The sequence below is a fragment of the Sesamum indicum genome, linkage group LG7 (genome assembly GCF_026168435.1).
Source record: "Sesamum indicum cultivar Baizhima isolate 11 linkage group LG7, ASM2616843v1, whole genome shotgun sequence".
Taxonomy (NCBI): domain Eukaryota; kingdom Viridiplantae; phylum Streptophyta; class Magnoliopsida; order Lamiales; family Pedaliaceae; genus Sesamum; species Sesamum indicum.
Window position 1 is genome coordinate 2886048 of NC_142663.1, and position 17095 is coordinate 2903142.

At 37.8% G+C, this 17095-nt stretch overlaps 1 protein-coding gene and 1 long non-coding RNA gene across 2 annotated transcripts; one reads left to right on the forward strand and one right to left on the reverse strand.

Annotated features, from left to right (window-relative positions):
- Window positions 1–3116: 3116 nt before the first annotated feature.
- LOC105179085 (uncharacterized) lies at window positions 3117–6767 on the reverse strand. Its single transcript, XM_011102680.3, has 5 exons — window positions 6336–6767; window positions 5707–6175; window positions 4268–5555; window positions 4021–4167; window positions 3117–3942 (listed from the first exon to the last, which is right to left on the reverse strand). The coding sequence occupies exons 2-5, from the start codon at window positions 5755–5757 to the stop codon at window positions 3437–3439; spliced, it is 1992 nt and encodes a 663-aa protein (XP_011100982.1). The 5' UTR covers window positions 5758–6175; window positions 6336–6767; the 3' UTR covers window positions 3117–3436.
- Window positions 6768–12674: 5907 nt separating this feature from the next.
- On the forward strand, window positions 12675–16689 carry LOC148787467 (uncharacterized). Its single transcript, XR_016066491.1, has 3 exons — window positions 12675–12725; window positions 13379–13443; window positions 15365–16689. It is a non-coding gene; the product is annotated as an uncharacterized LOC148787467 (long non-coding RNA).
- The last annotated feature ends 406 nt before the right edge of the window (window positions 16690–17095 follow it).

Consider the following 17095-nt stretch of genomic DNA (forward strand, 5'->3'; position numbering starts at 1 on the left):
CAGGGCGGTGGGCATCACCATCCTTGGGGGTGTCCCTCTCTTTCAGGGCTCCATCTCTTGAGAGGTCACCCGCTATAGAGTCAATTGATGCTTTGGGGAGGGGATCCCTCACTACGATTTCGACCTCTTCTAATATATTATCTAAGTCTTCCTCTGTGGAAAGAGAACAACTCGTCAGAAATAGCCAAAAGAAAAAGAGCAGCATCAAATTAAGGGAAGACCAATCTAAGAAACAAACCTGATTCAGGAGGGAGACATCTACCCATGGGAGCAGGAGCGTCTAAAAAGGGATTTGGAGCATTCTCCATGGCAGTAGCAATATCCAAGAAGGAGGGCCCTCTCCTAATGGAGGATACCCATGCGCTTTTAATTGTTCCTTGCATACCACGAAACCGTGTTCGAAGTAGGGCCTTGCTATCTCAGCCAAGTCCCTTTGATAGGCCTCAGACTTCTTATACTGCTCTAGACGACTTGCCCAGTACCCTTCCAAGTAGCGCTGCCCGTCTGCTGTGTCGGGGAACTCTAGGACTGCTTTCTCCATAGCTTGCTTGAGGGCCTCCTCGTGACCTTAAGCCTCTTTCTGCATCTTCTTCATTTCTTTCTACAGCTGCTGCGAACGACCTACTGCGTCTTTCTTATCCTCCCTGAGCTTGAGGTTCTCAGCTTCTAGGCGCTCCAACTTCTCCTCCAGCTTCCTCCTTTGAGCATTATGTTGAGTGCTGGGAGTACAGAAAAAGAGTTCCTCATAGACTACCAAAAAAAAGAAAGAGATTAGGAACACATCTTTTGAAAGAAGAGAGAAAATGAAAAAGAACCGTACCTTGAGCATGTAAAAGGAGGCTATCCACCTTTGTCAGGGAAGATAGCAAATGCTTATCCCCTGAGGACAGCATCCATTTCATAAGCTCAGCCACCTACAGAGCATTGCTCCCCCTCTCCTGATCTAGGGATTAACGAGTATGCAGGCAAGCAGAGTAGGATCGGGAGTACTTAAGATACGCACCCTTCTCATCCTTGAGAGAGGGTGATGGAGGAGACCCTGATGGTGGTCTGGCAGCTCTGGCTGGCGATGCCCCAACTGAAGTTAGCTTCGCCCTCTTGGAAGAGCCCACTGGAGTAGCGCTGGGGGTAGGAGGGGCAGTGCGCTTCCCCCTAGATTCATTGGAAGAAGGAGTCCCTCTAGGAGATCGAGCAGGAGGGGTCCCTCCAGTTCGAACCCCTAAAGTGTGGTCTCACATGAACTTACTGAACAAGATGTTTCCTGAATCAAGAAAAAATAGCTGATGTCATAATCCAGAACTAGCACAAATAAAGAGAAGACAAAAAGCACTAATGGAATTACCCAGGAAATCCCCCAAAGGTTCCACCCAGGGACTTAAACCGAAGTGGACCAGCAGCCTTTCATCAATGTGGGACCGACAATCATAAGAGTTTTCATTCAAGATATCTAGTAAGGAGGTCCGGGTAATGGACCTCTCCCCAACCTGAAAAGGAAGGGGAACCTCCTGAATCCAGCGGTCAAGGAAGGACCAATGGCGAGAAGGCAAAATGAAAAAGAAACTCTTCTTCCATATTATCGGGGGATGGGGGGAAGGCAAGAAGAAAACTCCAGGACGAGGCATGAACACAAAATAGCCTGTCTCTGCCCTCTTCAGGCGGTAACATTGTGCATAAATACTGGCCGAAACGAAAAACTGATGAAAGCGAAAAATCATGAAGAAGCTAGCTAGAAGTCTAAAAGAGTTGGGGACTAACTGATTCAAAGGGACACCGCGAGCCACATTAGAGTAAAATGAGGAAATGGGGAAACGCAGACTTGATTTCAACTGAGCGAAAATGACGGCCAAGCAGTTGGGAAAAGGAAGGTGAGGACGGTTTTTTGGGGAGGGGGTGTAGATGACAAAAGCCGGAGGGATGTGATACTCTCGTATCAACTGTTCTATCCCCATGACTTTGAGGACGGAAGAGCCCCACTCCAGAGGCGAAGAAGAAACCTCCTCCCAATTCTCCAGGAGAAGAGTCCTCTCCCTCCTTCCCCTCTTCTCCAAGAGAAGAGTCCTCTCCCTCCTTCCCCCCTCCAAGATCGACGTCCTCCATCGATCAAACGACGAGCCGCCGCTGCCGCTTGGCGGAGACTCCTCCTTCGGCCTCGAGGGAAACTAGGCCGCAGACAGTTTATCCCCCTTGAAATAGCTTCCAAGGGATCATTGTCCGCGAAGGTCTCGCCCATAAAACGGATCGATTTATTAGAAGAAGACATATTCAACACAAAAAATTTAGAAAAATTTTAGGGGAAGAGGAACAACATACATACAGAGCTCTCTGATGGACAAAGGCTTGTGATGCTTCAAAAAAAGGGAAAGAAGAAGAAATAAGGAGGAATTACCTATTTACAGATGTGGGGATGAAGTTGAAGGCATGCTCCTGTAACCGCCAGTGACAGGAGGGGCTCGTACCGCCCTTGCTCATGGTGGAGGCAATTATCACCCCCCTGCAATCAAGAAGGCTAAGTCTAGGCCTAGCCATCATTCCCTGACAGAGGCAGAAGCATACTGCTCGAGTACAAGCAACCGAAAAGACGCATATGGGAAGGAAAAAATAAGCAATGAATGAGGTCGCTTCAAGGAACCGCTCTCCAGTTGACACAAGGACTCCCCCTGGACTCCTGCACCCAGCAGACTCCCTGTAGACTGGAGTCCCCCTCCACCTTGGACTCTCTCCATCACCTGAATTGTGATTCCAACAACATGATCCCTAAAAAATAAGAATTGATCAGGCCTTATCTCAATCGATTTTATCCATGCATCGCAGGAGTAGGGGGCCCTATCAGTTCCTTAATGACTTCCCTATAAATAGAGGACTCATCCTTAGGCGGGGGGGTTACCTCCAACCGGCAGAAATCTAGCTATTATTCTATTGTCCCTATATTGCATTGTCAAACGCGACTTTACAATACAGGATAAATTGCTATTATTTTTTCATAAAAGAATAATTTACTGATTGACAAGATCATAGAGAGATAAATTACACTAAACTCCATTTTAACATAAAACCATGTCTATTAATTAGTGAACAGACATGAAAAGTTTTAATTGCATCGCACTGATAGGTGCTAGTATCAAGAAAGTGTAAATATATAATGTTTAATCTAAGAATATTTTTTTTCCTAATTACAACAAATATCAAGGGATGCATGTGTAGTTTATCCCCCAAATAAACAATAGAAAAATAGAAAAACCTCAACTGGAAGGTAAAACCAGAAATGCACAGCTGGAAGCCAGAATTCCGGAAAAGAAATCTATCCCTCCAAAGAGAAGGAAAAAAAACAACACTCAGAAGCAAGAGAACGGAAGTTCTCAGAAGATCGCTCACTCTCGACTCTAAAGATTCAAAGACCCAAAGAAATACATCAAAAGGACTACAGCTTTAAAAAAGCTCAAGCCTTGTCCTTCAATGCAGGACCATGGTAAGGACGGCTTTTCGATCTCTGTTTCGTCTTCTGACCAGTGCCAACACTGCTGCTTCTGTGCATGCTGTGGGAAGATGAACTCCCTTGGGTTACCATGCTCTTAAATGATTTTTTCCGCGAGCTCCAACTGTTGGTTCCAAGTGCAGCTTTAGCATTGGCATCTGCACGAATCTCTCGAGCCTTCTGTGCAGTTATCGGCTGCTTGTTGAGCAACACTAGCTTCGGTAGAAGGCTGCATAGCGTCTTTCTCAGTTGGTCATTACTGATATTACCCTGAATAGGATTGCCCAACAGATTTAGAGCTATTAGAGTATGGTAATTTGCTACAAGCTGGCCAAGTGATTTCGCTGTGGTTATTTTGTTAAAGCTCAGGTCCAACACAGTCAGCTTCAAAAGCCTATGCAGCCCTTCAACATTACTTATCTTATTCCCCAACAGATAGAGCTCTTTAATGAGCGTACAACGGGACAACCCTGTTAACAATCAAAGTGCATAAGTGGTGGAGTTCCTAAGCTTTCTATTTTGGCTCAAGTTACAGGGAAAATGTTTACCTTGACTGATTCTGGTAATCCGGTTATAACTTAGATCAAGAACCCGCAGATGAGTCAGTTCCCTCAGGCCTTCAATAGTGTGTATCTTGTTCCTGGATAAATTAAGAATGTGAAGACCCTTTGGCAGAGATCCTGGAGCTATATGAACTGCAATCGGACAATGATAAAATCATTTAGCAATCAGATATACATCCCACTAATGTCATTACTCAGAGGGTTTGAACTAAAGATTCTTTATATGACATACCTATGAAATTGTTGGACAAATTGACTGATCGAAGACTAGAAAATTGTGAAATTGAGGGTGTAGCTTTCAGTCCAATTCCTGTCATATGAGCCACAGTTAGATGAGTGTTCAGGGACTGGATAATGGAATTGGCCTGTGAAATCTCCCCTGGTTTATTCATAGCCGAATGTCGACTCAAATGAGAAGACCCTCTTGCTAGAGATGTGCTGTTCTCAGGAGAGGGTGGGAAGAATATACCATCTTCAGTTTGATCATCGATATCGACTTGAAATGGAGGCTGTGAGGAAACTTCTTTCACCCACTCGTTGACTCTTGTAAAATGAGATGAATTTGTAGGAAAAGCAACCCACTGATTTTGAGGCCACACACCAGAAGCTCCACAAGATCGATCCCAACTATGATCATCTGTGTCACCTTTGCCTGTACCAATGGAGTCCATGGCTTGTCTAGGTTCTATAGCATCTGAAGAGTAGCCAGCCTGGTCGTGGAGAGCAGAAGGCTTAATTTCAACTGGCTGCGGTTTTGCAGTTCTTGCTCTATCAAGATTCCTGTGGCTCCAGAGGAACAATATCCGCCACAATCTCCGGCTCCTATACGGAAGTATCAGGCTTGAAGAATGCTTCTTCAGAATCACCTTGTCAGCACTGGAAAGGGACCTACCAGAAACAGATGTTGTTCCGTCCCCTACAGGAACTTCATCTCCGAATATTTCAGTTGATCTCAGCATTTCCTCATAAGATTTACACTTTGTAGGATAGAACTGATCATCAAGCTCCCCCCACATACTTCTCATTGCCAGATTAGAGCAGGAGCGCTTCAGGTTCGGAGAAGCCCAAAATTCAGCTGTCTCCATGCCCGGATCACTTACATGCCCGCTTGTAATCATCTCCAACCCTTCTTCAGTATTACTGCTTCGCATCTTGTCATGCATATACTCATCATAATCAATATCCAGCGAACAGGGACTATTTGTTCCTTCAACTGTTTGGTTCTTTTCTTCAGCTGAGTTTCGAGCATGGGTTTGAAATGAGAACTCAGAACTATCCCTCTTCAACTCATCATGCTCATTCCCCACTTCGTAATCAACCTCTCCAGACTGAGCTGCAACTGGACTCTCATGATTCATTACCTTGACCTTGCACCTAGAACTTCCGGGAAAAGGAACCGGAACACTAAAGGAAGTCGAACTCAATTCCGTTTCTGAAGATTTCTGAAGATGCTCGAGGTCTGTATGCAAACTTTTGATAGTCTTCTCACTACCAGCAGGTTTGATAGATTTCTTTTCTCCCTAGAAGCAAATATACATGGAAATTCACAGTTTGAGCACATCATAAACCAAGAATGGACAAAGGAAACATCAAAAAGCAAAAACCAAAGATACTTAAAAGTCGTCAGACAAAAATACTACAACAAGATCCAGTTTACTGAAACATACTCACCTTATCTTTCTTTCTCCTCCAGGGAGAATAAAAGCAATTAAGAGACCTCATTCTCAGGAAAAGAAAAAGCCCCAAGCTAAATCCCCAAGAAGAAAAGAAATCCAAATAGCACTTTGTATCTATTTATCAATGTCTTGTTGAGAGTCTTTGACTTCTCCTGCACCTCTCTTGCAACTCTACACCCTATCAAAGATACTACATCTCTGAAAACAAAGCTCTCACCAGAGCATTCAAAGCATAAATCTCCAATACCAGAGTTCACATTTGATTAGCCATAATCAACTGGCAGCTGCCAAACCAATGACAGGTCCCAAGCTGATGAGAACCAAAACCAAACACCAAAGTGGAGGGATATTTTAAGCCCTGCTTTTATCCTTTCCAAGAAGCAAAAAACTTCATGTATACAAGTGTTGGCCAGAGTGATAAACTCAGCAATTTATCTCCACAAGCTTCTCCACCAACCTCATTCCTGCAAAGTCTCAAATATATAAGAAACCCATTCCAAGAAAACTCTTTAAACAAATGATAGAGAACGCAAGAGATAACTAGGGAGTTCCCTTTTCTGAAGTTTCATTAAAACCATGCCTTTTTCTTAAATTGAAATTAGAAAAGATAGACAAGAAAGAAACCTATTTCAACTTGGAGACGGATCAACGGAGCTATCAATCAAGAAGCAACCTTCTCTTGGGAAAAACAACAGGTAGATCAAGGAACACAATAGAACATAAAGAACCTATCAAAGATTGAGCCTTGATAAATAAAAACTCATTTAAGGGGGCTCAATTATGGAAGTACAGAAAGAGAGAGTTACGAAATAAATAAAAGATTTGCCAGTTTGAGATTTTTCAAATATTTTTGAACTGCCCTTCTCCCACAGGAACCCAAAATCAGTCTTTTAGCGTGTTTTGCGTGGTGTAGTGTTTGTTAAAGAAGGAATAACGCCTATAATGGTTGTGGTGTTGAGAGGTGGAGAGAGGGAGTGGGGTTGAGAGGTGAGGCGGAAGGAACTAGAAATATATGGCAATTTCAAGAAATAGGCATATGCGCAGAGTCCGCGGGCAGCTCTCTTTCTTTCAAAATGTATAATATATATATATATACTTATATATAAATATAAAATGTATATTTACTGTTTTTTATTTGGATATAAAATATATATTTACACCAGAGTATTATTGCCTTCTCTATTTCTTGTTTAATCTATCTATCTATGTATCATATATATCAATACTATATATATACATATATATATTTTGGGAAAAAGGCGAATTGCATATTAAAAAAAAAAAAAAACAATAATGGAACTCACGCTCCTAACTCTGACAATATAGAACAAGGTGAATCTCAAGAGATTTTCGGAATTTGGAAAAGAAAACTAGTATTCACATTAAAAACTAGCTTATCATTCATAATATGAAGCCGTACTTAATTTAAAACGAGTTGAACTACTATATTTGGCTCAATTGTAGTATTACGAAATCGTCGTTTATTGCGCTCCATCCACACATGATAAATCAAAGAAGCTAAAATTGCTACTTAAAAGCATTCATAACATGTTTACCCCTCTATCTTTTAGCCATCAATGTAGAGGCTGACTTTGAAGGTAATTGAGGCCAATGAAATCTTACCTTTCTTTGAAGCAAGTTGAGGCATGCAACAGAAAAAACATACTGGAAAAATAGATTATCAAGGTTCTCCAAGTGATAATCATCAGATAAAACACAAGCTCTAGACATAACTTGCAACCAAGGTATATCCATCGCCGTCAATTTACCGAGAAGGGCCAGCCATAAGATAAAACCTTTCTTAGCAATTTTGAATGGGCCTTTAAGTAGTTCTGCCCATTAGACTCTTTGTCCTTCTGGCATGAAGATCTTGTACACATCCCATGTAGACATAATCCCATTGCTCGCCCTCCGTTTCACTTGATCTGGTCCTCCAATAATAGCAAGTAAATTCGAGAGAATATCAGCCAATTTCGAGGCCAACACTATTCCCCTTGAAAAATAAATGATTCCAACTTAACTAAGCAGGTGATGAATGATGACCCTAGTAGGATGCCATGGATCCTCCCAAAGAAAAAACTTATTGCCATCCGCTACTCTGTCAACAAAGTAAGGTAGGAAGATAGATCTTAACTTCAACAATTTCCTCCAGGTCCAAGAACCAGCGTCCCTAACATTCCAAATTGAATGACATTTCAATCGATATTGCATGATCCATTTTACTTATACGGATTTGTTATTCTGAAAAATAATTTCCAAAAGATAACAAGCCATGAGGGCCTTATTGATAGGACCCAGTCTTTGCAAGCCTAAGCTCCTTAGGAAGGCAAACCTGTGCCCATGCCAACTTAGCACATCTTCTTTTGTTGTTTTCCCTCCACAAGAATTTCCTAAATATGGTTTTAATGATCAATAATAGTTTTAGGTAGAAAAGAAAGCCTGACCCTAGTAAAGAAACATAGCTGTGAACACAGATTTAATGAGTTGCACTCGAGCTGCAACAGACATTGACTATGTGCTCCATGGCATAATTTTGCCCTCCAGTTTTCTGATAAGGGGGTTGCATTGCTGAACTGTAAGACGAGATGAAACAAGAGGCACACCCAAGTTATTAATACTATATATTAAAGAAAGTATCTTTTTAGTATTTTCTTCTTCTTTTTTCCACCCAGTAATTTCTACATTTTCTCCACTATATGCAAGTAATAATATTTTTAAAATATTTATTTATTTCTAGTAATATATATTTCTTCTAGTCTAAATATTCTTTTTCAAATTTATTTATTTTTTTTATCAAAATCATTTTCATATTATCATTTTTCTACATAAGAATTTTTAGCAAATAATATTTAATAATTTATATTTTTAAATTTTTTTGTGCGCAGACATCGAATGTGTCACATACAACCAGTCCTCCTATATATTTAGGGAGGGTACCTCTTTAGTATATCCCTTATTTTTGTCTGTTTCTTTTTTTCCACCTGCTAACTTTCACATTTCCTCCACTATTTCCAAGTGGTAAAAACTGTTTTTTTTCAAAATAGTTGTTATTGTTAGTTAATCTGTTTTTTCTCTTTTGCTCATTGCATATTCTCTGGGGGTTGGAGTATGGTTTAGCGCTCATTGTATTACTTTTACTCCAAATATTTTTTTAAAAATTATTTATTTTTATCGCAATTTTTTTCTTATTATTATTTTTTTACAATAAAATTTTTTATTAAATAATACTTAATTATTTTAAATTTTTTGTGCATCATATCTCGGACGTGTCACATTCAATTAATACTAATTGCTAACGTCAGCCTCTTCCGTGCCACATTATTAATAAAAAATCACTTCTAATAGGGCATGTCTACTTAATTGGGATGACACATTGGATGAATAGAGTAATTTTACCTTAATTAACCCTCAATGAATGGGACGGATTAGGGTTCGAATTACCTGATTCAGTCTAAGGATGGATTCAATTTTATGGTCTCAACAAAAAGCTCGAAACCCACTCTGAATCTATTTCGACCAATAGCTATAAATATACTTAATTTTTTAACAACTTTTTAGACATTTATAAACAACGAAATACAATTAACTTTTAACAAAAAATATATTAAGAGATTGAAAAAAGGATTAATCATAATTAGACCTCCTATAGTTAGATCTAATCCTAAAAACACTCATATTTTTTATGAATTACAAGTACATCCCATGAAGGGGTGTCGGCGAAATTGATCTCATATATTTTTGTGTAAGTTCCTGCCACTAAAAATATTTGAAAACCCATAATCATCTTTTTTTTCAGATGTCCATATGCTAAGCGATGCTTACATCTCTTGAGCTGGGCGACACTTTTCAAATGGCCATATCTTGATGATCGGAAGGTGGCGATTACTTGGGCTAGCAAGCGGTGGCGGACTAAACATATGTTAAACTCCGTGAATAGAGCTCTCTTAGCAGCACTTGTCTGTTTCATTTTGCATGAACGTAGTTGCAGACGCTTCCAAGGGACAACCACTAGCGAGGAAAGGATTACCAAAGTAATTCATGATCCGATCTCGAATTATTAGTACGGAGGTTAGGCCTAGTTTGCAAGCTTATGTATTATATAGAATATGGCATATAGCTTGGGATTGAGGAAATAACTCCTGCGAAGTGTTGTTACACTACTTTAGTTTAATGAAATTTATATTTTCTTAAAAAAAATAACTTTAAAAATTATTATATATACATCCATATTTAATAGAGTTTTATAGTCTTTCAAAGTTATAGTTGGTAGGACTCCTTTTGGATGAATTTTATCTGATATAATGTTTGTAGTTTTCTAAGTTTATGTGGGACTAGAACTCCTCTTGTACACACCTATAAATAGGTGCTTCTACGGATACAAGAGTACACAATTCATACTACATATATTCTCACGGAAAGTCATCTAAAATACTCTCTCTATTCTCTCTTGGAGCATCACCAAAATCTTCGAGGGTCTAAGGTGTGTGAATTAGAATGGATAGCTCTGGTAGCAATTTACTCGGGCGAGAAGAGAGTACTAATACAAAGAGGTGTGCAAAGGACATGCTTGTAGATCAAAGAGATCGCTTGGAAACTCGTAGAAAATTCAAAGAGATCTAGGGTTCCTTGATTTTTTCTGCTGCAGGTTTAAAAACCAAACTTGAATTTATTATTTTTATCTGCATATTTTTTATTCTATATTGTCGAGCATGAAAAGAGGTTCGAAACAGTGATAGATTCATCAAAAACGGATGTAAAAAGCGTTAAATATGATTTGTTAAAGATTTTGTCGGAAATATACTATCGCTGAAAAACGGAATGAAAAAAATGACCAGCACCAGAGAAAACACTGAGGGTTAACCGTATTGACCGTGTTAGAATAGGTGACCAAAAAGCCAATTGAATTGGCGATTTTGGAACTATTCAGGTAATATTGTCGTGATGAAATATGTTAAGTATTCATATTTTGTACATGTGTCTGTTGTGCTTACCAGTTACATTAAACGTTGCTTTGACGTCACAACAGATGCCCGCAAATCATTTAGATAACCCATGTAGTTAGGTTGTGCATTGGATGCGGCTATAAAACGAACTTCGAAGGGTTGGTCTGAAATGTTCCAAGTCAAGAACCTTGAGATTGGACATCGAGAATCCTATTGAGACTTGCACTGAATATTATATTTATTGGACAAGTGTCATGTTTCATCGACGACAGACGTAGGACGTCTATGCAATTTTAGTAGATTAGTTGACAAGGTGGTCAACTGATTCGCGGGGATTGTCATAAGAAAGCCTTGGAGGCTTGGTTGCTATGACTTGTTTTTTCAGCTGCGATAGTATGGGAGTAGTCCTCAGATTTCAGGAATCATGTAGTCACATGCATACGATGAGTGTATCTTGGACTACGAGAGATGATTATGTTACAGATATGATCATTATAAGCCTTGTCCAGTGCAATCGGAGTATGTAGCAAGGACGATGAGTTCCAAGAAGAGGATCCATCACCTATCTATATATGACAGAGGTATCTCCTGTGTACTTGGAGGCGCGTTCACTCCTTATAAACCTATGGCCACAATGATTGGTCGAATAAAAAAAAGAGGTTCCTATATCAAACAATTAAGCGTAACGCAGTCCCAAGTATTAAAGTATAGATGCCTAGTCCAAGATGGGAACCGACACCAAATTTCATGCCATAAACTAAGGCTGGGAGACGGTAGATGGAAGGACTGTACCCATATGGACTCGAGAGCCTAAATGCTCACACGAATATTCACCTAGTATTTACTGCCATGGACCGTTGCTAGACGGCCACCTATGATAGCAGGCTTTCTTGATCAATGATTGATCAAGAATGATTAATTAGATTGAATTTAATTGGTAGTATTGGACACTACCCAAGTCTAGTTGAAAGGTGAAACTAAAGAGTCACACACAAATCACAGAGGAAGAACATGGATATTTATTTGGAATTAATCTTGGAAGGTGTAGATAATTGGATTATTACACGTTTAGTGATCCATTGGATGGATAGCCCAAGATTAAATTAATTAAATTTTAATTGGGCTCGTCTTAATTGATTATAAATTGGATTTATGAATTAATTAAAATATTTTGTGCTTATGTATTTAATTAGATTAAATAAATATTGGTCTCAATTTAATTGAATTTTTATTAAATTGAATTTAATTAAAATCAATTGGGCCTTGAATTTATTTTACATAAATTCGCTCACTAGTCAATTTTGAAGGAGAGTTGACCATCCTGCACTTTTGAAAAGTGCAAGTTTGGCCATAATTGGAATCTTCTCAATCATACCATATAGATAGAGGGGTTACCTTATAGATGAGTGGAATGTATCTAAACATATTTTCACTTATCTATACAGGGGTATATATATGTATTGTGTATAATTGTTTAGAAAAAATTTACACAATGCAGAACAATACAAAGTGAATGGCTTAGAGAACATAGACACTCCTCTCCTCTCCCTCTTTTGGTGAGAGTTTGGCTTTGATTTCTTCTAGCAAAGGTATCAAGGTGTGTTTGTTTTGGTGTGGTGTGGACTTTGCTTCAGATGATTGTGACGTCTGTAGGATTTTTCACATACTTGAGAGATTAATTGATAATTGTTAAGAAATTTAAATTTAATTATAAATAAATTATAAATTAAAATTAGGATATAATAAAACTTGAACGAATCAAATTGGAGTTCGTTACAATATTTTAAAGTAAATTATATTAATTAAAAAATTAGAAAAAATGTAATGGTAATTTGAAAATAGTTTAATTAAATAAATAAAGTAATAATAATATTATATATGTAAATAATATATATATATATATATATATATAATGAGAGAAGAGAGAGAGGGTTGAGAGTGAGCCGGTGGGGCCACCAACCCCCACCGCCTCACCTCTCTTTTTTCCTTTCTCATTTCACACACACAGCCACACACACAACATACACACATTTGAAAATTTGCAATTCTCTCTAGGCGAAAAAGAATAGAGGTAAGAAATTTATGTTTTAATTTATAATAATTTATATAATTATATTATCCGTTTATTAAATATTATTTGTATTGAGTGATGTACTATTTAACTGAAATATTTTATAAGTTTGGCTATTTAAATTAGTGTCGAATTAAATATCACATTTGATATAAAAATAATATAGTTGATTAATTAAATTATTAGATTTGTTAAAATTAATTATTATTATAATTAATTTACACAATTCCATCGGAATAATTAACCAAATACGTAATTCTATGTATTGTTGTTTAATTATATTATATAGTAACGATAAAATAATAAAAAATTCATAGAAATGCTTCAAAAATTATATTTAAGAAATATTACTTCTTTAAAAAGAGAAAATAAGGTTTTAATGATAACCTAATTTTGGGATGATATTAAAAACGAAAGTATAAATATAAGGGGTGTGATTAAATGAATTCTTACGAGTTAGTTCATAAATTAAATATATACTTGGGACGCTTAGAAAGTGTAGTTATTTAAAAGAAAATGGAACAGGGGTTTGGAAATTAATATAAATGAAATACTAAAATATTGGTGAAAAATGTATGAACATTATATAATATTTTATTTAGAATTTATGATATTCTATATATATTGATTATATGTATAATATTTTATTATAGGACGTGACGACAAAGTACAGAGTTGAGCAGTCCCTTGTGTTAATCGAAGCATTTTAGGATTTAAGGTAAGTATAACTAATTGGATTTATATATATCTATATATGTTTAGTATTATATTATATATATAAATATTGGTTTCCTATATTTGATCGTGAACTTGGATATATATTTATATACGTGGATTTTGTATATTGGTTGTCTATATAATTAGTTGTGGATTATTTGTTAAATTACCTTAGTATCGGTGGAATTGTTACTATGTGTCATATGTGATTGTAATGTATGGACGTGAGAGGTATGATTATGTGATTATCGTATAATTGATTGTTGTATGAAATCAAATTGGGAAAGTTATTATTGAGAAAGTAATTATTATAGAGAATAGAATGATGATCGTGAATTGAAATAAAAGATGATACTTACCTAGTTGGGAACATAGTCAATAGTTTACGATAATGTGATTGATAATGACGTGATTGATGATGATATAAAAAATAAATGAATTAAGCTAGGTACCATGGCGCATACGGTACCGGAGTATTTCGGGTAGCGGAGATTATCCTGTGTTGTTAGCTACACACTGAGGTGGTGTGGGGATGCCATGGTTGTTGTGATATCCTGTACTGATATTGCTACACACTGGGATAGAGAGTGTGGGGATATCACATACAATGGGTATCTTGTGTTGTATATGATACAACATTGACTGAGATGATGATGGCCGGCAAAACTATTGACTGATGTGTTCCAACTAGAGTAAGTACGCCCCTTAGACAACAAACGATAACGTCAAATATTATATCGTGGGTTGATTTATAGTTGTGAGTATATATGATTTCTTATATCTGATGTTGCTACATGATGAATAACTGTTAGTCGATGTGACTGCTTTGTACGTGATTTGTTGCCTGTGTGTATATATATAGACTGATTAGTTATACTTACTGAGTAGGCAACTTATTCCTTATCACGTACTTTTCAAGAGATAGGTCACACTGACTAGCCCTATTAGATTTTGAGCCGTGCTGTTGTTCTCATTAGGTGGGTCAGCCGTGATATTTGAAGTCGGGATTTTTGGTTGTTTGGCTGTTAAATATTCTAGTCTTTTGCCAGATTTGTGTTTAAAATTTTGTAGTGTTAGTTGTTATGCTATTTTCCTTTGAGGTTATGTTCATGAGGACATCTGGTGAGGTAAATATAAACTTTTGGCGATATCTTTTATCTCTTTTGATATCTATATATTATATTGATCAAATAGAATTTATTTTACGGTTCGAAAAGGAACTACTTGTAGAATGAGTTGTTATTAAAGAAAGGTTGAGATAGTGATAATTAAATGTAGTGAGTAGAGGGTGCTACAATGGTTCCTACATTAGGATCTTAAAGTGAACGATTCCCGATTGGAAACTTGAATTGAAAGAGGTATTCTCGTTTTAGGTTTATGCATCTCTTTTGTTTTATAACCATAGGCTCATATGAATATTTTATTCTCCTTTTGAATTTGCATCGAACCCCCGGAACACCAAGGGTACACTCCTTGGCTGATAAAAAGGTAAGGAAAGGTGAGGTCGTTAGGTCGTACCAATGACCATAATTGATTTATTTATTTGAACAAATGTTATATTTGCATCAATGATCAATCAATGGAATCGAACATGAACCCGACCTTAATCGAAAAAGTCTTTCCAATATCTACATCTCTTAATTTTATCAGCTTTCTAGTTTAATTTAATTTTTATTTATCCTCCTTTACAATCAAAATCCCCCAGTTACTTTTATTTTCTTTGAAGGAATCAACTTAACACTAGTCCCTAAGGAATCGACCCTACTCTCACTTCTGCAAAGTATTTATAGGAATTATTTTGGGTGGTCTTAATACCCATCAAATTTTGGCGCCGTTGCGGGGGACTAACACTTTTAAGTAGATTTCCTTTTTTCTTGTTACTTGAATTTTATCGTTATTGATGCCAAGGTCTTTTCATATAGGTAACTGGAGTACGGCCCTGAGATCGAGAAGATCGCACAAAGACTTCATTTGCAAGCCAAACAACAATCTGAAGAGACATCCGCTCCTTACGAAGATGGAAGAGGCATAATTGGAATTCGCAGAATCCTCTAGCGAATTCGAAAAAGAGATCATGGCTTTAGTTTCCGAAAGAATGATCAATAATATGACCTCGCCTGATCTAAACCAGCAGCCACTATGCATCGAATACCCGAATTTGGAGGTAAATTTTGAACTAAAATATGATTGATTCATTTACTTCCTACTTTCCGTGGTCTTGTAGGCGAAGATCCACATAAATACTTGAAGAAATTTCATGTGGCATGCTCCGGAATGCGACTACGAGGATCACCAAAGAACAAGTTAAACTGAGGGTCTTTCCTTTCTCTTTTGCTGATCAAGCTAAGGACTGGCTATATTTCTTACCTTCGGGATCCATCACAACTTGGAATGATCTCAAGAGACGGTTTCTTGAGAAATATTTTCTTGCTTCACTAGCCACAACAATCCGGAAGGAGATCAGTGAAATTCGCCAATTCGCAGGAGAGAGCTTTTTTGAATATTGGGGAAGATTCAATCAATTAATAGAAAGCTGCCCCCACCATCAAATCCCAAACCACTTGTTGATCCAATATTTCTATAACGGTCTGTCAAGCATGGACAGGAAGTTGATAGACATAGCCAGTAGAGGTGCACTGTTCAATAAAATCTCAACTGAAGCACGTAACCTGATTTCAATTATGGCGTCGAACACATAACGGTTAGGGGTCAGATACGATGATCTACCAAGGAGTAACGAGTTAAGTGTGAGCAGTCTCGAGGATCGGTTGAATAAACTTACGTCTCTTGTTGAAAAATTGTTGTAGAAAAATATCAACAAGTCAAGGCATGCGACATTTGCACTTTGATGGGGTATGCCACCGACATGTGCCCAACTTTTCAAGAACCACCCACCAAACATGCTGATGTCGAGGATTCATTGGACAACAACAGAGAAGATATGACCCTTTCTCCAATACTTATAACCCTGGATGGAGGGATCATCCAAATCTGAGTTATGACACTCAATCTCAAACTTTCAGAAACCCCAATACAGGCCATCTATGCTACCTCCTCCGCCCAACTTCAAACCAAGTCCGTCTCTCGAGGATATGATGAAGAGAATCGTGAGCAACCAACAACAACTGCAACAACAAACACATGAAATCCAACAGCAGTTCTAACATCAGACTCAACAGTTGCTAACCCATCAAATCCAACAACAGACTCAGATGAGCATTCAAAATCTGGAGTCTCAAATCAGTCAATTGGCATCATCCGTTGGTAAATTGGAGTCCCAAGGTAAACTACCCTCCCAGTCGGTCATTAATCCTAAACAAAATGCTAGTGCTATTGTTCTTCGTAGTGGAAAGGAGTTGCAGAAAAATATGGACGATAATAGCACTAAACGTGGGCACGCTTTGAAGAGAAAGCCAAATAAAGAGATTGAAGTCCCATAAGAGCAAATCGAGCCCAAAGAAGACCATCCAAAAGCGTTGGTGACTAGACCACTCTTCCCAAAAAGATTCACCAAAGCCAAGGAGGAAGAAGAAAAGGAGATTTTTGAGACCTTTTGCAAGGTGGAGGTAAATATCCCCTTACTTGACGCTATTAAGCAGATACCACGCTACACAAAATTTCTCAAAGAACTATGCACTAGTAAGGGCAAACTT